At 42.7% G+C, this 25,762-nt stretch overlaps 1 protein-coding gene across 1 annotated transcript in view; it reads right to left on the bottom strand.

Moving 5' to 3' along the window:
- The window catches only part of robo3 (roundabout, axon guidance receptor, homolog 3 (Drosophila)), an 83,577-nt gene extending 70,090 nt beyond the window's left edge, over positions 1–13,487 (bottom strand). The window contains exon 1 of the mRNA XM_053442378.1: positions 13,246–13,487. Within this exon, the coding sequence (XP_053298353.1) occupies positions 13,246–13,303 (58 nt within the window). The 5' untranslated portion in view covers positions 13,304–13,487. The remainder of the gene's footprint in view (positions 1–13,245) is intronic.
- Positions 13,488–25,762: the final 12,275 nt, after the last annotated feature.

Genomic DNA, 25,762 nt, shown 5'->3' with positions numbered 1-25,762 from the left:
GAAGACGTGTGAAATTACTTGCTCTAAATTCTGCATTTATCAAACCGAAACCAAATTCTCCGGCATTGGAGGGGAAGCATGAGAGAAGGAAATATGGTAGAACTGTGCTAATCAGAATTCATGGGAAAGTAGGTTGACTGAACAACTGAAATATTCAGATATCAAACATGTGCAAACAACTCAAATACATCCTGTTTCTATATGGGTGACACGATTGTAGATTGTAAAAACATAGGGAAATGTGTTCTCTATTGGATGGCACAGTTTGCATAGCTCTGCAAGGTGCAAATTACTTGGTAAGTGTTTATGTCTTTTGCAGACTTTAGAAATCACAATTAATTATTTATTTATTTATTTAAAAATTGCTTTCTTCCCCCTCTATCTTTACTCCACCCCCATCAATTTGAATGACAGCATGTTGGGAGCACAATTATGGATGAAAAGCAATAACACAAACTCAAGCACCACAAGGCGCAAGTGAAAATCCCCCCTGGAGAGCAAATGAAAGAATGACGACAGGAGGTGCGTTTCAACAGCGATTATTAGTTCTGTTCTAGTAACGATTGTTGCAGCTTTAATGACTTGTCAGCAGTGTATTTCTGATTTGTCTTGCCTTCCAACTCAGCCAGTAAGCTTTGCTGTTTTTAAACTGAGACAACGTTTCACTGTCACAGTATACCCATCTCACACAGGGCTGTATTATGCAACTTTGTGTTTTCAGAACAGTCACAGCAGGAGCGTGGTTGGAGAGCTTGGGCTCTACACAGGACAGAAACCATGAATTGTTTTGTTCAGCGTTAAGGAGTTTCTGTTGCTTCAGCTTTACATGGAAATCAGCATCACTTTTGTTTGGTAACCCATAAGCTGCTGCTCTTGTAAAGTGACTCATTGTTTAGCTAAAGGCTAAAATGCGTTGTTTGTCTGCCGAGTGTATATATATATATAGAGAGATATATATATATATATATTTATCTATATACTGTTACCATACAGTGCCACGTTGGCCATACCTTGAGGAGAAAGGGTCGTAATGGTTCATGAATGAGAAGGAATTCAGAGTTTCTGACTTTCCTGATAATACCTGATAAAGAGAGCTGTCAAAATGTCCCCTCTTCAAAGTGACAAAGCCTCTGCAAGTTTTTGGAAGATTAAGGAGTGATTTATTTTTCTGATGGGAATGAAGAGTAGTCTGATGGTCCCGCTCTCAATGCAATAACACAAAAATAGAGTAGAAGGAAATTGTATTGAGGCTTTGAAGTTATGTCTAGTTAGAGTCAAATAACGACTGCATGGGCTGCTGTCTGACATCTACTTTCAAACACTGATAGCACCTCAGAATGTAACCAGATCTATGCTTTAAGGTTGTTTCACCTCCTTTAAAGCCAAAAACACATTACTGCAATTTCCTTTTTCTCTTTCTTCCTTAAACTTAACATGTGCAATATAATGTCTTTGGTTTATAGGTTCCAGTATCAAAAATTCAAACCTTCAAATACATAAAAAAAAGTATGAACTTCGGTGTGTGTTGCGATGTGCTTTTGACAAGCAAATTGCATTACATAAAACACAAGATGTAGATATGAAACAACTGTGTGCTACACTCATAATGTGTGATGCATTATCTTCATGTTGATCAAATGGGGGAAAAGAACTATAATATCAAGTTTTTTGGCAAACCTTCAAGATGTGAAAACAAAGAGTTGTGCTGTGTTCCATAGTTGTGGTTAAAATGATGAATGAGGCGTAAAGGACATACATTAACTGCTTGCCAGGAGACAGCTGGCACTCTCAAAGAGGGCCACCATTGGTCCTTGGACATCTAATCCAATCCATGCAAACTCTAATCTCTGTGGTTTGCCAATGAATTCTACAATGTGGTACTAACCTTTTAAAATACTTTAGACGCTTCAACATTAACTCATTAAAAACAGTATTTCCACATAATTGATCTCGTCTGGAACAAAACACAAAACTGTCTTGTAAAGGACCTCTCTTCCCTCAAGGCCTCTGAGCTGCAGATAGAGACCATTCATCTATTAGCTTCAAGGCTGCACATGTATCATGGCTGTGCTGTGTGTGTCTGGCTTGAGGTTTTTGAGGGTGGGTGGGGGGTGTCTGTGGTGAGCGCTCAGCAGGACAGAGCCTTTAAGAGCTGACTCATAAATGTTACAGTCGGAGCTGGTTGGGACAAGCCATGTGGAAATGTAAAGCGAAGGCTTTTAAGTGAGGAGAGAGGCCACCCTGTCAGACTGAGCTAAATATCATGAAGAGAATGTCAAAGTGGAAACCGCTGAACACCGGCTCTAAAAGATGATACCCCCACCATCCAATTTAGACCTGGTGAAATGATCTCGAGGCAACTGTCCACAGGAGTGCTGTGTCACCTTCACTTGTGATGTCACACAAAGCTTTCACACATGCATAACACAACGGGAGGTTTTCTGCACAGACGCATTCACAACAGCAATAATTCCTCCAGATTATTCAGGTGAGAGGTGGAGCAGCCGGGTGCAGCAGACAGAGGCAGGAAATGACGTAGCAACTACACTGGGGAGATCACATGATTTTCTTGACAAAACAAAGACGCTGGTGTCGGCTCTTATCACCACAAACTCTTGACATCTCTGCTCTGTCTGCGTCATCACCCCCCCCCCCCCCCGACTCGCTATCGGGGGGTCCCCCACTGTGTTCACACATCAGATTCCCCTGGATGTGTACGGACTTTATACTAGGGGGGCAGGTGGACATATTGAGCAGAAACTGTGGAGTGTCTCACTCGGATATTTGCCTTCACACATGCACCCCCTCCGGAGAAAATATGGAGGAACTGCGGCGTTCAGTACATGTCTAAAAGCAGCTTATGATTAGAAGACACTGCTCAAAGTAAGCCTACAGGTTGGCGAAAGATAAAGGGGCGAGGGTGGAAAAAGACAAACTCAAATTGGGTTATCAGCTGGAGACAGAAGAGCACCACTGGTTGTCTTGAGAAAGGTGTCTAATAGGAAAGCCTGGACCCTCTAAGGACCTATTAGCTCCTGCCCATGGTGAACTACTGCAGGATGGCAGGAACTCTCAAAGCTACATGTGAGCTAATGAAACCATAGGGAGGCTGTGGGAGTCCTGGTGTGAGAGCCAGAATCTGTTTGACAGGAATGTTGTGTGCAGAAGAGACAAATTAATATCTAAATTGTCATGCCACAAGAGAGCCCGGCACACTTGAGGGATTTTTGTCAGTGATTTACCTTGTAGATCTAACGGCTGTCAATCATCAAAAGTAGTACAATTTTTTTTTTACTTTTGCCTTTAAGAACCCAGTTGTCAATTTTTCTCAATGGTAATTTACACAAGAGGTGAGGGATACATGAACAAATTTAATTGGAAAATTCACGAGTATCATGCTTCAGCTTTTCCAGCTACTTTTCATTCCATATTAACTCCAATGGGAGAAACTGTACAGACCGCTACCACGGCGCACATAATTAACTACTTTATTACACTTACACTGGATGGTCACAATGGAATTAAGTTCCAGGCTTCATGCTTTACTAGGTTTATGGTAACTTCCCATAGGCTACATCCACACTAATATGTCCTTACTAACATCTGAAAACGCAAATCACTCGACCATTCACATATACTGGTCAGGCGCTTGCCGGAGTAAACAGAACGCAGATTGTCTCCAGGTGGTTGCTTCGTTGCAGAAAATGCAATGAATAAGGAACAGCAAAGGTGAAAATAAAAGTCAGGGATTTCTTTTCTTGGACCCATGAAAAGATGGAACTGTTAATGACAGTGTTGGCAATGCTTTCAACACGCTATAGGTAGTTTAGGCATTAGAACCAATCAGGGAGTGTGGCCCTCATCATTTACAAACGTCTCAGTTTCTGTCTGTTGAGATTAAAAAACAACAGAAGTAGGGCCAGTAGAATTTTGGGGCGCAAAAACTCAACCCAAGTGTAAACATTAAGAAAGTGCCCTATGATATGCCAAACATATCAGTGTAAATGTGGCCTCCATAACCCTGTGCTAATTACATTTTGCCAAACCAGCAAACAATTGGTCCTTGCTTTACATTGAAAGTTGTACAATACATCCCTTCATAGAAAATTGTAATATAATTCAAAGAGTTGTAATTCAAGCAGAGAAAACTGTTTATTTTAATCAATTCAACTCTGCATGAACTTCCCCAGCTCACCTGGTGAGTTCAAACCGACAGACTCAAAATCAAAGACTTGCATGGGGCGCTCTCTATTTAGTTTATATTTAACACCAAGACATATGCATATATACACCGTGAATTACTGTCAGAAAACTTCAAAGTGGTCTCAACCAGGAAAATGGGAGGAGGAGAGAATAAAGCCCGCGAGTGTGACAGAGAAATAGTGCGTGAGGTAAAAGTGCACAAAGACGAATGTGAAAAATTGGAACAAAGCCGCCACAGGGAGCGCAAACTCCTGCTGCAATGTCCTTTCTGTAATGGAGGGTGGCAAAGTGCTGAGGCAGAACTTTTTCACATCCACTAGAAGAACAAGTGGCTCAGTGTGCCCTGCTAATATAAAACAAGTACAGAGGACCACTGCCAAAGATCTACAGTGGATTCCAAGCTGTCGCCGCCAACCCCCCAGCCTTATTTCAACACCGACACAAGTGGGCTTTCATCCCTAAGCAGATTTACATCCTCTCTGAAACGGCCAAACCATCAGAACAACAGCCAGTAACTCACACACGTCACAACGCTCCAGCTCTCTTGACTTGCACTGAGATGCTACAATAATGGGGTCAATGATTTATGTGCATGTGGGGGTCCGACTGTTGACAACAGTTGAGACACAAAGCAAAGTGACGTCTGTAGTTGTGGAAGACAACTTGCATTCAACATTCAAGTAACTGAAAGCCATGAAATAGAGATTGATATTCCGAGCACACAAAAAGTTACTTTGACTGACGATGTGATGATTTTGCAAATCGTACTGACATGAAAATAGTACGTCTTCAGTTTCCAGAAATAATCCGCAAAAAAAAGTCAATTAAGTGACTGTCAACTGTTTTTTTGAGCGTGTGATTCGAGATGTCCTTGTGATGCTGCTGCTGCAGACACACTTGACAGTTAATCATTAGAAAGAAACTGAACAACGGAAGAAAAAAGAAGCAATAAATGAAAAGGTTGGAAGGTGAGGAAAGAGATATACCTAGTGCATGTTTTGATCCCGATGATCTGATAGAGAGCAGGATCTTTTGCTTCATTTCAACAGAATTTTACTTGACAAGCTGTTTGCTTTGGATGACAGGCTGTTAAACCTTTTTCTGCATCTCTACAGCTCTGGATGCAAATATGCACTTCAACCTTCACCTTTGCCAGAATCCATTTCACAGACACAGATGTCCACAATGCTCAGATTACTCCACTAAGAGTTTGAAAGCCATGTGTCTGATATTTATAATACGAGTCTCAGTCTCGAGGTCAACACAAATCCTCACGCCTTTGAACCTAAACTGCCCTGCTGCTGAAGGTCCAGCATGCTACCCATCCCTGTGCCAAAAGTACCAGGTCTCAGAGGGTTTATGTGTCATCACACATAGGATCAGAATATTCACTTCACTACAGCCCTGCAGGGAAAAGGACATAAAACACGGTTGGCACCTCAGCCCCATCAACTCTTCCACGCAGACAGAGTGAGAAATGTCTTTCATTTCAGCATGGAGGACTTGAAAATAAATCAGAATGCTGCAATTTATCAAAAGCCTGTACTCCTTATCACTCTGTGGTGAGTTGTAGTGAAAAGATTAAACCATCCTCGGCTAAGCTGAGCTAACCCTCAAACTGTGCCCAAGATAAACGCTCTCCCCGCCCAGCTCTACTTAAAAAGGCATAGCCGTTAATGGCTCAGAAAAACCTCTTTTAAGCCAAAGTTCCAACGCAGACACAATAAGAGTACCTGCCACTGTTGAACCGAGGGAGATTTATAATCTTTGAAGAAGAGACAGAGGAGCGAGAGAGGGGGAGGGGGGACGGAAGATGACGATCAAAGAAAATTCAACAACTTTCCTATTCCTATTCCTCCCTCATCTGCAATTCCTTTTCGTGGGCTGGCTCCCCTCTTTTATAACTTGTTGTTTTACAGCTTTGCTGCCTCCTCATCCTCCTCCCCTTCTCGATTTTCACCAAAGCCACAGGAATTGATTTGCTAATGTGCATTCAAAGTTAAATTGGCAGCGGTGAGGGAGGCAGGCTCGAATCCTTTCTCTGGAGCCTCCTACTCTTTGACCCTGTGGGGACAACAACATGACGCACATGCATGAGAATTAAAAGTGGCAGCCATAAAGAGACAACCTCCTTAATTGAGCTGATGTTGCTGCTAAGCATCTAAATGGGCAGGGTGAACTTTGAAAAAGGAAATTGGGTGTTTTTATCATGTCTAATTTGTGTCAGTGAACAGCTTCATGAGCAGCGGCTGCAGCTGCTTCTTTCTGCTCTCTCCTTTGAGAAGTGGGGATCATGGAAATTGGGAGCAAAAATATCAAAAGTCCCGAGGCAGCACCAAAAGAAAAATGCCCTTCCAACTAACAACTCTGTTTCACGCTCCCTCTGCGCACGGCCTCTTGCACCGGCGAAACAGCCAAAATGAGTTTTGGCTGGATGTTTGGGCATGTTGACAATGCAGAAGCAGCTTACCGTAGATAGAAAGCAAACAGTGCTGCCTTTTCTGGGTCCAACAGGAACAGACAGCTGAGCCTTAAAGACCAATTTTAAACAAAATGTTCCTCATGTAAAACATGGCTGAGAGACATGAGAGTTGATGAGGCTTTGATTTAGTTCCAAGCAGAGAAACAAGTCTTAGGGGGCAGAAAAACATCCCTTTACATGGAGATTTCTACTGTTTAACTTTGCCTTTGATATGTACTTTTCCTCAAGTTTCTGAAGATCAACATCGATAATGTGGAGGATGGTTCGTCTTAACTATTCTCATATTTAAAGATTCAGAGAACATTGTCTGCAGAGGACCAATATACAACTGACCTAACATTCTCAGAGTTGTCATAAATCCTGCCAAGAGTTGTCTGTTTGAGTTCCAGTAACCCGCCAGTAACAATCATTGATTTTCTCCACCGACTCCACCAAGGGGGGGATTTGGATAGGCTTGGTAACAACAAGAGAGCAGCAACTGTGATATGTGGCGACTAGACTCACTTTTCATTCGATTTGGTTGCAAGTGATGAGAGCAAGAGGAGAGAATGCTCATTCTTAATGAGAAAATGCTGGAGGCAGTGACATAAGAGTAGATTTTTCCTCAAAAGAGCAAACACAAGAAAAACAAAAAGGTCTATTTCAATCACCATTTGTCACAAATGTTAATGGCTGTATCATTTCTTATCACTAATTATCAGTGCATGATGGTTCACAGCTGAAGTCAGAGCGGTCTACTGGCTCTCCCACTCATGTCAGGGAGGATACCCTCGAGGGGCTCCAGGACGGGCACGCCACCGGCTGTGGAACACCTCCTATCGCAGCTGAGCGGAAATGCCACCGATTTCCTGTCCTAGAGCACCATATTTCAAGATTAGCTCCTATTAGATCTGTACGCGCTTACAGACACATAAAACAGGCCAGGAGAGCTATCTGCTCCTATCTGTCTGACCACATAGATCACATGTCACACCGAGGGGAGGAAAGGCTCGAGACAGGGACTTCCTGAGCTACTGAATACATAACCTTGTGGGAAGAGGGGAAGAGGGGATATGGGTGAGTTACAAACAGAATAGTGGTATGATTAGAAGTTTAAGATAAATAATCAACGAGGCGACCCTATTTTCAGTGATGAACAGTGTGATGACAGCACAGTGAAAAGTAGATGAACATCAGAGTAAAAGGAACACTGACGGACTGAATGCACACAGATGTGAACATAACATGACAGAACTGTATTTAATGTATCAAGCTTATGGTCATCCAGTCCAGCTATGCCAGTCCGTATCAGATCAATATCTGGTATCAGTATTGTATCCAATCATCCAGCGTTTATCACTCCTTTAAACGAAAGGAAAACTTTGGATTTCTTCTTGCGAGCGGCACTCGTCAGTGTCGCTGTGGCACCTTGTCACCCGGGTCACATTTGTTTAATAAGCATTTTCCTTTTGGCATTGTGCCGAGCTGTCAGTCATCAAACTGAGCCGCTACAGACAACTAATAGGCCGAAGAGACGCTCAAACGGCCGCCTATCCCCAAGTCACTTTTTGTGTATCAACACTCGCGTCACAAAATAACAGGTACCCAGCGACTGTCACTTTTCAAAAAGCCCCTGTCAGCTCTGATGCCAGCCATTAAACTGTCCACAGAGGCTGTCAGCACCATCCCCCAACCACCCCCACCCCCACACTGCAGTCACCTTGATATGCTGGTGACGAAAATGATCAGTTTCAGTTGGCTCCTTCTCACACTGTGCTTTCAAGCGCCAGGCTCTCACAAATAAATAAATATTTATATATATATATTCAACCCGCAGACAGGAAAGGAATGGTGACCATGGGAGCCGAGTATTTGTGTTGCCTCAAACTGCACACAGCAGGAAGAGTCTGTGGATCATAAAAACTGAGTAAACATGAAGATGCGAGCGACTGTCACCCTAGTGGAAGTTGATGAGAACCATATGCACCGAGGAGAGGCCGCTGTGTGAAAACAATGCAGAAACCCTGCCACTAAATCATCAGGATGTTTGTGTACAGTCAGTTGCAGCTGTGCACTCTGTGAAGGACTCTTATTCAAGAGAAAAATGCACGTTGATCCTACTGTACCTGAAGTAACTGTGCAACCCAGTTCTAATGTTTTGCATGAGTACGATGACTTATAGAGTGTGTTTACACTGTACAACAACACCTATGTAGAAAGCCATCTGGTTAAACATCTGGAGAGTTTTACTATTAATGACTGCTATGAATCACTGACTCTGATGATGTATTTTAGTCCAGTTGAGCTGAAACATTTAGCCATTATGAATTATAAAGCTTAAATCATCTGCCTGAGATCACACATACATCAACATATAAACTGAATATATTATGCTATACCATGTGAATGGTGTTTGTGGGTTAGCTCTCTTCCTGGATATTATCTGTCATCACACACACACACACACACACACGCATGCACACGCACACGCACACGACACACACACACGACACATTTAAACCACATAACTCTCTTACCCACTCATACTGTGAATAGACAAAGTGCCCCTTTGACGGATGTGTCCCATTTTTGTGGGCAGAGAGGATACAGGGATGGAAAATGCCTCTCTGGCGATGAGGTTGGCAGATGATTGCAGACAGTGTTTGATAGGTCATTGTGAATCAGAGTGTAAATTTAGGATTCACGATTCACTATTCACTAGTTCCTCGATTTGGAGAGGGAAGCAAAGCATCACCTTGACAACCCGCACTGTCCAGTCGGAAACTGTAGCATCACAAATTATCATGCAGTACAAATATTGTCTCCACAGGGCAACTGTGCTCGGACTGAGATTTCATTATAATCAGGTGGCCTGTGATTCGCCTCATCCAACGCCTATTTCAATATTAAGACCGGCAGTGGAGAGGTCAGCCCTCCTAATACCCACTGGAACGAATGTTGGGGGCCATCCATCTGTCTGCAGCCGGAGGTGGGGAGCTCGGGCAGTGTTGTGTCGGGCCCCTCGGGCGGTCGCACTTGAGACCTTTAAGGAGAGGGGATAGCTGACTTGTCCTGTCAGCGCTCGCTGCTAAGTAGAGATCCTGCTCAGTTTAGTCCGTCTGCTTTCATGCCCGCTAGAGGCCTCTGGTGCCCCAGCGTGTGTTTATTTTGACCCTCAGCGGTCGGAATATGCAGGCATATTAAGTATTGCCATTAAGGGAGGAAGTGGTTTGCTGATGGACCTGTACGCTGGGAAAACACCCAGTGGTTACATTTGGAAAGGGCAAAATATGGGGCATGTTTTTGTTTGTTTGTTTTTCTTTCCTCCCTTACCAGACTCACATGCTCATATAGCCTGCTAATCATGAATATGCGGGGCTGTGAAATTCTGTTATCTTGGGTATTCATGAGTGGCAGTTCAGTGACAAGCATAGAGAATTTCAACTCAACTCCCACACTTTCTGATAACATATTTCTAAATTTAGTAGACCAGCAGCTGTGTGGAGGAGGGAAGAAAACCAACGGCAATTTGAGCTCATGATTAACACTGACGATTCCGTGATGACAGGAAGAGGATGTTTACATGTTTGCCCCGCCCGCCACAGTGTTATTGTTCAATCTGCTTAATTTGGGGTATCATAATGATTTTCAGGAGCTATAGCTCATTTCCATGTATCATACCAGAGCTTGCTGAGCTATTGACAGTCTAATTGATAAGTTAAGAACAGATGGGCAGGCAGGTGGGGGAGGAAGAGGGTGTGTGTGTGTGTGTCTGTTTCTCTCTGCAAGAAAAAGGAGGCATGTTGTCAATAAGCCAATAGCAAAACCCTCCTCAGCTACTGTATGTTGCCTTGTTATGAGTCATCCACTGCTATACTGATACAAGCCAATCACATCAACAATGTAGTCATGACTAAGACTGAGATGAACAGCAAACTAGATTTCGAATAGCCAATCCTACCAAATTACAAACAATGATATACTGGTTTCATACGTCTAATTTCGGACAAATGTGTATATTTTGACATGTGTCACCACCTAAATTAAAATCTGAAATCAATCGCAGATATTTAATTTCAGACATGAGGGTTTATACACAGACAGGCTGATTGTCTATAGATTATTGGACTGGATTAATTTTATAAAACAAGACATCTGAAGACGTCTCGGCTCTGGGAATTTTTGTTGGTCAAGATTCTTTCACTTCGCTTTATAGAAAATATGAGGAGTCGCTAAAATCATGGAAAATAACAGACGGATGAATCTAAAGTGAAAATAAACATGAGTTGCAGCCCAATTTCACAGAACTTCCTGTCGATGTTGTTACAGGACGTGCCTAAGACAGTCGCCATTAAAGCTGCCAACGGGCCTGTTGAATATCCAGAGTAACAGGTACACTGTGTTCCTGGAAAGAAAGGCTGCTCCATTGTGTTAGGTCACATTGATTTTGTTTGTTGTCTTTATTTTTGGTTTGTTTTTTGGAGGCGTGAGGGTGTGAACTGACTCTTCGACTGGCTGATTCTTCGTTTTCTAGGATAAAAAATTTAAAATTTGTGGAGACTATGTATTTTACTGAAATGTCTCTGATTCAATCGAAGCAGCAGCTATAACTCCTGTCAAACTGTCCTTGACCAATCCATTAAAAGCCTCCCAGCCTCCACTGCGGATTACAGCGCGTCTTAAACGCCTCATGTGAAATCTCACAACCACCAGTGACCAAAAGAAAGGGATTTGAACAATGACACGTCTGTGCCATTTCAGCCATGTCACCCCCCACCCCTGAAGGAAGTGGAGTTGTGTGCTCACAGTGATGACAGTTTGGGTATCATGGTTTGCTGCAGGCTATTTGATCTGGTAACTGGCCTGTCTTGGGACATTCATGACACACCAAGGTGGCTGCTTCCATAGCCCTGCCTTTCAGTCACTTTTAAAAAAAAGAGCATGGCGAACACATGGCCCCGCAGACTGTCACTGCCACGGAGCGCTGTGTTGACTGATGGTGACAGAGATGACTGACAAGAACACTGGAGCCAAACAGGATGCTGAAACACGACCCTGTCTCCTCCACACTCAGGGGCCCTCACATGTGAGAGAGAAGCGAGAGGTGTGCAGATCCTTCTTCAGTTCATCTCACCGTACAAGGCTTATTTTACCATGTGTGTTCCAACTCTTGGTTTGTCAGAGGGTGACGCAAACACTCTCCACAAATGTAAATTCAATCTCATAAAAAGTCTGGTGGGTATAAACGGTGTCGGCTTTTTTGTTCGACGTCACCGTGTGTTTTGCTAAAGTGAAAAATAAGTAGCTTTAATCCAGCCTTTGTCGTCCCAGAGGAGCGTCTGGAGTCACTGAAGGAGCCCTCGCACAGATGCTGAGTTCATATGCTTCAGGTTCATAGCCAATGTTTACAGCCTTGTAGAAGAGAGCCTCAGCAGCAGGGCCGGGCCCGACGACACCAGGCTGTCACTCACTATAACATCCCACTTGCACTGGGAATAAAAAAGACTTTTGTGCGTCATAGTCGGGCTGTTTGTGTGCGTAGAGCACAAGGACATTGGCATGCTGACACAGAGCCTGTGTCCTGCTGGCAGCAGTTAAGCAGTTACATGTGTGTGATTGATGGAGGATGCGAGGATGCAGCTTCCAGTCTCATTTAAACAGGTTTTCATCATTCCAGAGCTGACTCAGTCCACAAGTGAGACTCCTGCTCTACTCCGTGAGGTGCCTCCCTGTAGTCCAGTGTAACTAGAATTAAAAGGCACTGTATGCAAATGATTGGAATAAAGAGTCAATAAAACAGCAGCGGAACAACAAAGGCCAATTTGCAGCGTTGGACGATTGTCTGGGGATTTTGGTGGAGGCTAAACCCAAGGAAACTGAGCTTTGTGCTGCAGAATCCATCTTTATCCAGCACCTCTGCATTCATTCTCTATCTGCTCAGTGCAGCTATGGAGCCTCGGCTCTGCACAATACAACGCAAGAGTGCAATCAGATGGGGATAGAAGTTTAACGTGCAGCATCTGGTCGAAGCCTTCCTCCAAAGAAAGTACAGTAAGAAGAAATCCTAAATTTTTTAACAATGATTGTATAACTCCCAGCTCACTTTACTTTAGCACACTGCTTCAGTGAGTGAGGAAGTGAGTCGATCGTGCGGTTTCTGTCTCATATTTACATTGTGCCGAGGATACGTCTTCCCCTAATAGAGATAAATGAGGAGGTAGAATTACCAGTTACATTTCTGTGGGGGGCAGATGCTGGTGTGAATCCTCAGTCCCTTGGGCAGGACCCAGAGTGACTGATGCATATGTGCTTCTGGCTTAAGTGGCCATTTAAATGACATCATACAGGAGTATTACACTGCTCATAAATGCAACACTTCACACATGTTTCCTCCAAAACATCCATTCAAAATATATACAAATTATGGCATGGTATAAATTACGTTAACTGAGGAAAGCAGTGCGTGGAAACCAGTTTACAGCCTGTGGGACCTGGTTCAGGAGCCACTGGGGTAAACCACGGAGGCTCCGTCTGTGCAAACATAACCCACAACAACCAGGCGCGCGCCAGCTTCAACTTACCATGTGCCAAACTTGTGAGAGCAAATAAGAGCAGCAGCGCCGAGCGGTACTCCATCATACACTGAGGTGTCTCCCCCGACCCGAGGTCAGCGTTCACAACCTAAAGCTCAGTCAATGAGACAGGCTGTCCAGCAGATACCCCTCCGCACAGATCCGCGGTCTATGGGATGGAAGCTCCACAAACAGCATCAAACTCCACATGAAGCATCTCAGCCAACACCAGAAGTTCACACATCCCACTTCCCTCCTCGTCTCTCCCGAAGCCCTACGTCCAGGTCCCGCGGCTGCTCCGTGAAGCGCGAGCCGCGGGTGATGAGGGGAGAAGCGGCCGTGAGTGGCAGGCGGTGGCCGGTCAGTGCGTCCCGGTCTCTCCCGCTCCCCGCATCAGTTTGACAAGAGGAGAGAAAGTGCTCTCAGCGGGTTCTCCTCCCGCGATGAGTTAATCCGGGAGCACAAGAAGTCATGTCAGGGAGGAGAAGTTCACTCAGGTCCACAACAGAGCGGCTCCAGGCTCCAGGCTGCGCTCCTCTGCTCCGCTGCTCCGCTGCTCCTTTGCCCACCTACACATCACCACAGCCCCGGCGCTAAACAACACGGTCCCGGAGCTTCCACAGGCTGAGGTCAAGCCAACGCTATAGCGTGAGCATCATCCGGGGACAATTTCAAAATAAAAGTGTATGGAACCAACGTGCTGCTGCGTTTTCCATTGATTTTGTGTCCACGCAAATTAATCAAGTGAACTGCACAGACAAATGTGTCTTTTCGGAGTCACTCTCACAGCACATTGACTTTTGTTTTGCAGAAGTATTAACCAGCACAATGGATATCAATGGATTATTGTAAGGATATGGTTAGGGTTAGGGTTAGGGTTAGGGTTACGGTTAAGGTTAGGGTTAGGGTTAGGGAGACTTGCATTTGTATAAAACCCTGTTTTTTAGGGTTAGGGTTAGGGTTGGTCCCTTCCCTTCATTCAATTATATAAAGTCCCCTGATGCCAGAGGATATTCTGCAAATAATGTTTTTTTATTTTCAAAAATGAAACCAATAACAGTGTTGATTGTTTGTTGCAGTAAATTGACTTTTTGTTATTTTCTAATCCTGCATTAAGGGTCTATTTATTGTTATTTCAGCTGTAATTTAGAGTCTGCCTCGCTTAAACATTTGTATAGATGTAATCATTGAAGTGACTGTGAAGCAGTTTGGTTTAACTGTTGATGCTTTTTTTGGTAGATGTGGCCGACGATATAATGAATGGCTTGGCTACTGTAGTCGTAATGTGAAGATGCTCTCATCAGACTTCCGGTTTGCGCAGTGTTAAAACCGTCTGCCTTCACCATCCCAGCAGCGCAGTCTTAAAGGGCCAGTACAGCCAGTGTTGAATTAAACATGACGCTGTACTTCACAGGAGCGTAAAAACGTTTCAACAGCACTGTGGTGATTTAATCGTCCACTTACTTTAAAGTCAGATTTAAGATACTGATTCATACTGCGTCTTGTTGTTATAGATGGTCTGTATTAACAATGTACAGGCTGTACATACAGGATAAATAATAAAAAGCATTGCCTCATCAGAAGCTATAACAGATAAGCATCTGGTGTTCATGAACCATTTAGAATGTGAATATGAATATTTTCATACTGTCACAACATAATACGTTGTTCGTCTTTGCACCATAGCAAGGTTGCCCGGAGGTGTGGGTGATATGTAAAGGCTTCCAGGGCCCTTACAATCCTATGGATTCTACTTGGATTAAATCTATTAGACATAACCTTTTTACTGAAATCACACTATGCGATATGTGGCAAATGTCAACATGTATCTCAAAGCTGTTATTTAACCTCAGAGGCATAAATTATGTTGGCAGGAGTATGAATCCAAATGCAAATGTGTCTTACATGTGAAAGACCTTTGATCGTGCCGACGGTGGTGCTATGTATACAAATCAGGCAATGGAAGTGAGTCAGGCCCTAAGACACACAAACAAACCTCACACACCACTGCAAAATGTCACTATTTATCTGAGCACCGGCCCTGCCTGCACTTGATGGAAAGCGAAAAGCAATATTACATGTGCCGGGAGATATGGAAAACTGCAGCCAATGAGACTTGACACACCAAGAGCCACAGTTCTGCAATGAAGCAATAAGGAATGATTGGGTAGAGCGCTGTTGAGCTGAATAAATATTAAGGGTCAGACAGACCTCGAAAACACACAGCTCTTGACATTTATAGAAATGCATTGGAAGTGTGGTATTGCATCAAGCAGCGCATACTAAGGTGGAATCTAATACATTCTGTCACACTCTGTTTTCAGTAAAGGAGGAAAAAGAAATAATTCCACATCACTAAAGTCAGAGCCCGCTGTAGAGTCCTGAGAATAAAACCCATCTCTTTGGGTGACAGGAGCTCTCAGAACCACGCAGCACTTAAACACCCCTGATATTTCTTTCATGTTTTATGCATGTACATGTTTAATTTAATTGCAGAAACTGATTAATTGAGCATCGCTCTGTGATTGAATAAAACATGATGAGGCCCTCCACTAAACGCATTTCCGCTCGTCTGTGACTGATGCCGCTACTTTGGTGCCTTCGTCAAACATTTGGCGTAGCTGTCAGAGGAATCAAGCACTCCATGAATTTAGACTAATTATCCACATTAGGCGCTGAATTACAAGCACAGCTCGTGAGTGTGGTTTGCTGCTGTGCAGCACACTTGCAGCTGAGCCATAGATCATAGAATTACGCCCTCTCCACAAACAAAGGCCTGTTTTTAGGGGGTGATTTTTGCAGTTCATTTGAATGTATTATAAAGACCTTCAGAGTCAGCCTTCCTGGCAGTGTTATGTAAAGGCAACGTAGATGATCGATAGATTTTAATTAATCGGAAAGGTTTGGCTGGTCACCGAGTTTTCATTTCCTCAGCCCAGGAATCATCCGATTGTTTGGAGTAAAATGCTGGAATTTACAAATGCAAGGTCAAACTTGGCTTTTCTAAAACATCAGAGGATCAACCTTTTTCGTGAAACAGGAACAGGAGGAAAACATCTAAGAATTCTTAAGAAACCCACTGAATGTTTTTAACCATGTATTCTGTTAACACTGTTATAAAATAAACAAAGAAAAAGACTTATGCATCATCGTTTTGAGTACACAGTTGTGTTCTTTGCATAATGCAGTAGGAAACTAGGTTTCAGATCATAAATAAATGAATGACTTAAAGTGAATTGCCACTACGATGTATACCTGAACTCTGAACTGCTTATATATTTCGGCTGAGGCTGTGCTGCCACTATGAGCAGTCTCATTTGTCCACACTGCTTAGACTTAAGTACATTGCTTCATAAAAACGAAAGAGGAAAGCCAAGATTTCACTGTTGGCTCGGACATCAACGTTCACTTGTTATGGAGACAAAGTGAGAAGCCAAGAATGACATTTGGACTCATTACATCTCACTTTGCATGTCAGCTCCAAGTATAATAAAATAGACTGAGTGACATCACATTATTACTTAAGATGAGCCAATTTGTCAGCAGCCATACTGCGACTGAACTCATCGTTTTAAATCTTGCTCAGACTGGTGACTCACCTCTTTAGTCTGAGTATTACATGACCTTGGAGGTTCTCATTAAGAGAAAGAAATAAGTACATAGTTAATTTTTTTTTAACGTAATTTCTTTGTTGTCTAAAAATTATAATTTGTAATAGATGTGATTCTCTCCCGAAGGACGAAACACTGATCGTTCAGCACATGGAGCAAAAACTCGAAACTCAAACTTATTGCTTTTATTTGTTTTGAACACATTTTCAGCTTTTCATTTTGTATGCTCTGCACCAAGGTGGTGTCTCTGCATATATATATATACATATAACCCAAGGCCCACACACTAAAAACTCTTGAATATTATAAAGTGATCCTGGGTTAAAAAGAAAAAGCATCAGCAGTGTTTTCTTAATTGAATTTCGTGAGACAAGCAATGTTGTGTTTAGCTATAAGAAGGCACACTGCTGAGGAACCTTTAACATAAATCAGCAAAGCGCCCATAGTTGTAAATGTATAGTGTAAAGTGGGAATGTGGATCGCTACATGGCAATGAAATAGATCCAAAACAACAAAGGTTGTCTTGTTCACTGGAGAAAGAAGAACAAGATTCTTTGTCCATCCACCACCATGAGAAATTATTTCCTTCCTGGGTATGAATCACCATTATTCCTGGTGAAACAGCATCGATGGCAGCTCTGATATTGTTGGGAGTATTCAAGAGGTAATTTTGCATGCTTGCAATTACAGCTGATAAAGTTGGACACAAGCCACAGCTGTTGATGTCGAAGATAAGCTCTCTGTGAATTTACTTGTAAAGTTCACACAACAAAATGTGCAAATGCAACAAAATAATTCTTTATATAAACACCAGCCTCGATCTCTGTTCGCTCCTGAGACACTTCCCTAATGAGCAATGAATGATTATAGGCGCTGTAATAGAGGGCATTCAGAGCCGTTCACCTTTTATGTAAATTATTGTGTTGTAGATTTACTTCCAAATGGAGGAAATTATCATTTTATCATTTTATCACTGCACTTAATGACTCATACGTTTTTTTCAGACAGGACCTACAGGTAAAATCCGGAGAATTGGTTCAAGGGTAAATCAGTAGTCTGTCTTTCACACATTTAAAACACAGTGGGAGGTTCTCTGATCAGACAAACAGCAACAAATCCATTATGCTGGGGAGGGATGGAGCAGCTGGCTGCAGCAGACAGAGACAGGAAGTGACGTATTAACTCCGCTGCCAAGATCATGTGATCATGTTTACAGCGCCCTGACACCTCTTATTACCATAAACTTTCTTGACATATTCGTCGGTGTCTTCTTCTTGTATGACGCCGCTTTTTTTTTTTTAATGTTTGCATCTGTGGTCTGAAGTGCCACCCCGGATGTGACGCGTTATTGAAGCTGAGAGATGAACAGCTTCAGTCTCAGGTAACTTTGACTCTGTCAAGTTCTAGCTAGATAGATAAATAGATACTTTATTGATCCTGAGGGGAATTTAGGGAATTTAGGCTGTTAAATTGATTAAAAAAAATATATGTAACATGTGTACTGTAGCTGTTTGGTTGAGTAGAACTGTGATAGTCAAGCATTAGACGTGTCGTCGCTTGCTGGCACCATTACTTCTTTAAGAAATGCTTCGTCACTGAGGCCCAATGAATCCTGGGATAGGTTGTGCGGGGAACGGTCCAACCCTTGGAGCCTTAGATTCTCTGCGATGGAAGAAGGCATTTGTCATAAAGAGCCTTTGAAAGGGTACAGCCTATCGGGCTGCTGTGACACAACCGGTTTTCAAATACAGCCTCTGAAGGATGCAGCCCCTGAATTGAGACAAATCTTATGTCTTGCCTTAGCTCAGGACTTCTCATGAGAACATTTCTGGTTTTTTCCATTTACAATTAAACCTACAGCACAATAAAGTCTGGAAAAAGCTAAGGGGTCTGTATCTTTCTAAAGCATCTGTAGCATCATACTGCACAGGAAGGACCCTGAATGGTCCAGGAGCCACATGCAGCCTAATTTATGTCCTTATCTGATGATGCAGCAGAGCATGGATAATAACTCATTAGGACCAGTGCTTCTTGGTGAAAATATAAGTTGAATTGCTTGAAATGCCATTAAATGCATATCACCTGTATCTATATACCCAGGCATTTGAGCCTACTCCACTATTCTCCTTCTTTACTAGTAATGAACCCTCTATGTGACTGCTCCTTTTCTGACCCACTGCTGGTAATAGAAGGACGGGCCCTTTAAGACGCTCCAGTGAATGGATTCTATTATAGATTAATTGATTAAGAGGGTGGCGCTCTGAGGTGACAATATATCTCTTTATTGATCTGCCTTTCAATGAGATTGGCTGTTACCCAGCCTCCCTGAGGGATGGCGAGAGAAAAAGAGGGGGGGGCAATAAAAAGCAAGGAGATGGTGAAGCATGGCTGCTATTAGGGGCTACTAATTTCCAGTTTCTCTGGCAGGCCTCCCTCAGCTGGATTCAGTCCCACAGAACAGGTGACGGTGAAATGGCAACGAGGCGCTCACATTTATCATCTCATTTCTCCTGGTCTCCTTCACACTCTCTCTTCTCATCTCATTATATCAGAATCCGCCTATCTAGCTCCCCCGTCTTCACCAAGACCTCTTTGTCTTTCCTGTTTCCCCATAATGAGGGGCCCCCCTATTAATTTTGAGGCTGCGAAGCGAGACGTGCCCTACGCTCCCCCTTCTCCACCAACACACACACACTTACACACACACACACACACGTATACAAATTGATATGGGTGTATGAAGACAGAGTGAGCCGGGGCGTCCCCGTCTGTTTGCCACCACACATCATGATGAGGGGGGCAGATTGGGGTGTCAAAGGCGACATTAACCTCTTGTCTATCTATTGGGGTTTACACATTCAACCGGTTTCATAAACTGATTGTATTTTGTAATGAGTGGGGATTAGGTTGGGCATGCACGCCATAAGCTCTGTGGTCGTCTCTCTGAAGACAGCAGTTGAGTTTGTTGCCAATAATGGAACAACGGCAATAACAGACGACTGCAATGGGTGATAAAAAGAAGGTTATTTTGGATGACTAGCCATAATTTAGCTTTTTATGACTTGGCTGTCTGGTGAGTTTGTGAGATGATGTCCTGAATGCGTTTCTATTTGTACTGAGCCGTCAGAGCACTTTTCTTTTAAAAATCGTCACCGTATATTTGGAAGAAGAATGCACAGAATCATTTACCGTATTTATTTCCTTCCTGATGAAAGCTGCCCTCACTACAAACACAACAGATTTGTCTGTCACACATAAAACAACATATGCTCATGTTTAACTTGTGTCAACAGACTGGCTCCATTCAAATGAATGAGAGGGCTGTGTGGTTTCACACAGGGCTACTGTCGGCCTGGATGAGGCCTGACTGTCATCTGAAGCAAAGGAAAGAGGAGGAGTCTCCACTGACGACCTAATAAGCACAAGATGCCAGGGTTTGTGTAATTACTCTCACTGCCAGAAGTTACAATATTTCCAATTGAACTTGACTACTACTACATTACAACAAAGAGAAGACTGCACTGCCAGTGTGTGCAATAATAGTAATCCAATCCCAATACTACAGCCCCACAACAAATAATACCTTTGTACCTATGCCTTTGACATCGTGCCAACGTGTATGAAGCTACAACAAAATTCTGACAAAAGTGTCTTTGTCTCAGCTTTGGACAATTTAATCCTCACAAAGGGTCTATTTACTTCTATTGCATGGCCCTTGTATTGGATTGCAAAATGATGTACAGGATGTCATGATATCGTGTCCCCCCCCCCCCCCCCCCCGTAGTGTCTGGCAGAAGATGGGCATTTTCCTCGAAATAGCCTTCTTCTTGGGCTTCAAGTGGTGTCAGGACAGAGGGTCAGAAGACACAACTGACTGCCACACGGCGCTGCTCTGTAATTTAGCCTCCCCTGCTTCCCCACTCCCACAGAGCTCCCATCCGTTCACAACCTCCGAGATGAAATGACTCTTCCAATTCTCCCAGTCTGCACCAGGGCTCATGGGAGGAGGAGTGGCAGCAGCAATTATGGCCTTCCCTCCGACACAGACACACACACACAAACACACACACACACACACACACACACACATTGACAATGCTGCCGAGGAGCCTGAACACAATCGTCTCTGCTCTACAGACAAGCTCCTCCAGCTCCATTCCTGCTTCACCTGGAGTTAACTGGCAGCCTTGGCCTTTCATACAAGCTATTATGGTGTGTGACAGGAGCCATTCAGTTTTCGCAGTTGGCTGTCTTGCCCAACATGCTTTATTTTCTTTGGGTACACATGGAAAAAACAATCTCAACAGGGGGAGAAGGGCTCTGGTTATCATGCATAGGTCTTTAAATTGGTGAAGGCAAGGTAAGTATTACATTTGCATATGCAACATGCAGAAAATGTATTTGTCTAAAGCTTTGTCGTCAAGGACAGTTTTAAAGAAGGCAATTCAAAACCAGGTAGTGTTTTTTTCTATTCACCAAGAAAGCTAGTGCTGTTGATACAAGTCACACTTACACTGGATGTACTGTCACCAGGAAATAGTCGTATGTCTGCACTGAAAAAAGCCTTCACTCTCAAGCAGGAATCAGCAGATTCATAATTTCCAAATATTGTCAAATGAAATGTTTACTCCCCAGCAATATCACTTCTTAGTTCTGAACACTAATTATCTTCATTATAGATACAATTCAAATTGATTAGTAGGAGTAATGTGACTTAATGAAGTATGGACTTTGTCAATAGTTTGCCTTTCACATATGAAGAACGGAGCAGGAGATTCACTGGTCCGACACATTCACAATCTCTGGAGTGTTCGGGTGCAGCATAGAGGAAAGTAATACACAAATCCCTCAACAGAGATCCTATGTTTTTGTTGACTGCAAATCACCACCGGCATTGGTCCATGTGACCAAAAGCTTTTGAATCTCTTTGTTTTTCCAAGTTAACATATTCATCTACGTCAACTAACTGTGACTCCTCTTTATAATCCTCACATATAGTTGTATTTTTTGTTTCTTTGTTGTGTTAGTTGCCTGCACAAAACATCATCAACCTCCACATAATCTTGCTGTATTCTCAAATAGGCTCATGCGGACATTATCCAGAGTTTTTACAAGGGGACTGCCCGGAGAAACTAAAGAAATTGTCCGGACCAACTGTCTCAGATATTGGCACACATAAAAGTCTGAATACATCTTAGGAAAGAATTGTATTGCTGTTGTGGTCAGTGAGGAACACTAATAATAGTATCACATTAAATAGAAACAATTATATGGAAATATGCTGTATATTGATAAATGAGAATTGATCGGGTGAGCAGTACAGTTTGATTACAGATAAGTGGCTGCACTGCCTGTGTGTAAAAACTGTTCTTGTGCTGCTTCTCCTCTAACTATCTTTGATATAATTCCATACTAACTGACAGACACATAAACGTGAGCATTACATCCTTAAATACTGTTACAAACTCACTTGCGAACAAATGTGACTGACTGAATCATGGTTTCCCCTCAGGTCTTTGCAGTTGTCTGAGACCATTCAGTGTTATAAACCTGTAGTACAGGCTGCAGCTGATACCAGCTTTCATACTTGTGCTTGTCGCCTGTGGATATTAACCCTCATCCCTGCTGCCTGTGGACTGTGGAGACAGATGCAACAGTGTTTTAGTGCCTGTTAGTGTTAATAGTGGTTTTACATTTGATTTTGATTCTTGATAATACCTAACAATATATGAGCTGGCAGAGTCTTATTTAATTACTTTAACACATATATTTAACAGTACAATTCACATGGCAGTTTCGTAAGTTGTTGTCTGAAACACTTGTTATCTTCGTTGTCTAAATTCTCTTCACGTCCAAACAACCATCAATAAAGAAAGATTTGAAAATGGCGCTCGCAGGACTGAAATATACATGACAAATAAATAAATCATTCCATTGAAATTTCATCAAAATTACATTGAAATGATTGGCTGGTGCATCTGTCTGTCACTGCCCATGCCAATGCTCTTCTGCCAGAGAGACATACCCCGCTGAACAGAGACCACGGTCAGAAGTTAGCAGGGAAGAGGAAAATTGGCTTCTTGCAGTTGTAAGGTAACGTACATTCATGTGTTTTGGGGGCATAGCTTTGACGAGAGGGCTGATGGGAGGGGATGATATGTATAGGTTGCATTTTTTAGTGTAGGTGTAGATTGTGCTTGTTTTTCCAGGATTACCAACCCTAGCTTTAAGTGAAAACACATATGTATTTCGTTCAATGAGCTGTCTGTAGCCTGCAGCTTAAGAAAGCATAATGTTGCATACGGTTTTACTGTATAGTCTTTTGTATCATGTTATGTGACGTGCACTCATATGTCCAGGTAAACTGAGAGGAGATAACACAGGAACATCGCTGCACTATAACAGGCTTACTGACTTCCCCAGGATGTGAAGAGATTTCATACGTGAGACCGAAATCAGAGAAGAGATTACAGCCTGATACATCTCGCAATTTCCAACCATTGCTTTTTGATTATACAAACATCCAGGCAGCAATTATCACACATGTACACAGATGAGACGATACTACGTTCCACCCACTGAGTGCAAACACAGAATTCCAGCTGTCTCTCTGCAGTGAACTTGACCCCATGTCGTCAGCCTCCTGCTGAGAGGTAAGCTAATATTCTGATATTACTTTAGCTGTGTTTGATGCAAAATGGCCCATTATCTTTTCCAGGAAAGAGCTGTTGTGTCTGGCAAATTGGAAAGTGAAAGTAATTATGCTGTGAATATACACAGCCAGCTCATTTGTAAATATTGAAAATGGATCTAAAAAAGCAAAATAACACTCACAGCAGATATGCTCTCATTTTAACAGGAGATGGCAATAAATAGAGAGATACTGACTTAGTGTGCTATATCGTATCGACTGTTGAAAGCTCGGACCTTTACATTACACAAGAACCAGGCTCAGCAGGAAACTATAATGAGGCTTTTATCCTTACCCTAAATGTGACAAGGGTCATTGTGGATTGAAGGGGAGTGAAATGAAAGCGTATCTGTAATCAGGAGAAAATGTCAGTGCACTTCACTGGTCTCAGATTGCAGTGCCCACAGCTACTTTTGTGGTCCAGGCTGCAATTGCTTTGACTTACATTTATTCCAGCTGGAGACTTTTATTGCAATGTTATGCTGTGTTATGTTGAGGTATGTTTAATGTAAGTAATTGTCAACCAGATGTTTGTTTAATTGGTTGGTTCCTTTATTATAATTGACATTCCTCCATCTGTAATAAGATGATTAAAGGTTCTGTGTAAAGTGGGTGATACTTGAGCTTGATCACTTTTTCCAGTTGCTGGCAGTAAATCTTTCTATCGCTGTGGCCACAGAAACTTTCCCCATGAACTCTGTACCTTTGGAGAAACCTGATATGTCTCCATCAAATCACATTACTGGGAATTTTGTTAGCCACCAAAAAGTCCCCACTCGGGGGCGGGGGTAGTATTTCTGAAAGCAAAGGAACCTCTAGGGTGGGGCTTGAAGCACTGAGTATTTCTTATTGGTCCAGTACTCAAGCATTTTATCTCCACAGAGTCACTTTATATGGTGTCGTCATTGTTATATAATCTTGTGCATTGCCAAAACCTGCTGGGCTGGGGTGGAGCTTGTCTCGTAGGTGCTAATCGCTTTATCCTCACGAAAAATGTGGAGGATCTCGGGAGTTCGGTGCATGTCTTAAAAGAGCTTAACATTTGATACAGAGCATTTTTGAGAAGTACAGCTATGATCTGTGTTCTGTTGCTGATGTACATGTGCACATTGTCGTTGGACTGTACTACATCCCCTGACATGCTGATTGAATTAAGATATTATGGGTCTGTCAGATAGAGAGCATTTGAAACGTAGACTTACAGGTTTCACAAAGAAGCAGGAGGAAGAGTATTATCTCACTGCTGTTCCAATGTGTCGTGTATTCACAAAGAAGCTTCTCACACTATCTGCTGAAGCCCGGAGAAGAAAAGCAGCATGCAAAAAGACAGTACAGTGGCAAGACGTGAAACACACACATCTAGGTGTTGATGTAGAATATATCCTGGCAATTTAAGGAGAACAGGTAGTGGTTGAGTTGTGTGGTATCTTTATTTCTCTCTGTCCTACTGCTTGGTTTTTGAGCTATGAATTTGTCACATTCTAGTTTCTCCTTAACGTGACATAAAAGTTCAAAGCCATTAGAAATAATGGCTTTTACATTTTACTTTGACAGTCATCTTAAGTGTAGTTCTGACTCCACAGAAATCACAGCATTTACTTAAATGTCAAAATCAAGCCTAAGGGACTAAGTAGTACGACATTTTTTTGTATTTGTATGCCAGAAAAAGAACAAAAAACTACACCGATATAATATAATATAATTGGACACGTTTAGCATACTGACCACACATGCTGATTTTGTACAGAGGTCTATAGAGCAACCCTGAACCATGTACGATCAATTATCAGTTGATTAATGTTTTCTGCTTTAATTTGTAGATTTTCTCAGCTTCAGCTGGATGCAGTCGGCTCCATCGCACACTTTTATGAATAGAGACAATTTAGTTTTCCCAAATAGCTGAAATCAAACTTGCGAAACTTTGTGCGTCATGATCCCTCACAGAGCAAATCCATAAACATGAACAAACACCCGTGCTGAAAAGAAAAACAGCCCGACAGCAACACCCTTGCAGTGTGTTCCTCTACATGAAGCTCCAGTTTAAATAAGCCCTAGAGGTCCCTCAAGGAGCTGTCTCTTTTTATTCCACACCTCTCGGCACTCTCCTTCATGACTCCCCTCCTCTGTCTCGTCTGCCGAGCCAATGCAAAGTGTTCCGGTGGAAAGTAGCACTGGCTTGCCTCCTCGACCCTCTTCATGGGCTGTCGGGGTTAAGCCTCACTAC

This window comes from Pleuronectes platessa, chromosome 15 (assembly GCF_947347685.1).
Source record: "Pleuronectes platessa chromosome 15, fPlePla1.1, whole genome shotgun sequence".
In the NCBI taxonomy this organism is placed as follows: domain Eukaryota; kingdom Metazoa; phylum Chordata; class Actinopteri; order Pleuronectiformes; family Pleuronectidae; genus Pleuronectes; species Pleuronectes platessa.
This window is presented reverse-complemented; position numbering and strand designations above follow the sequence as displayed.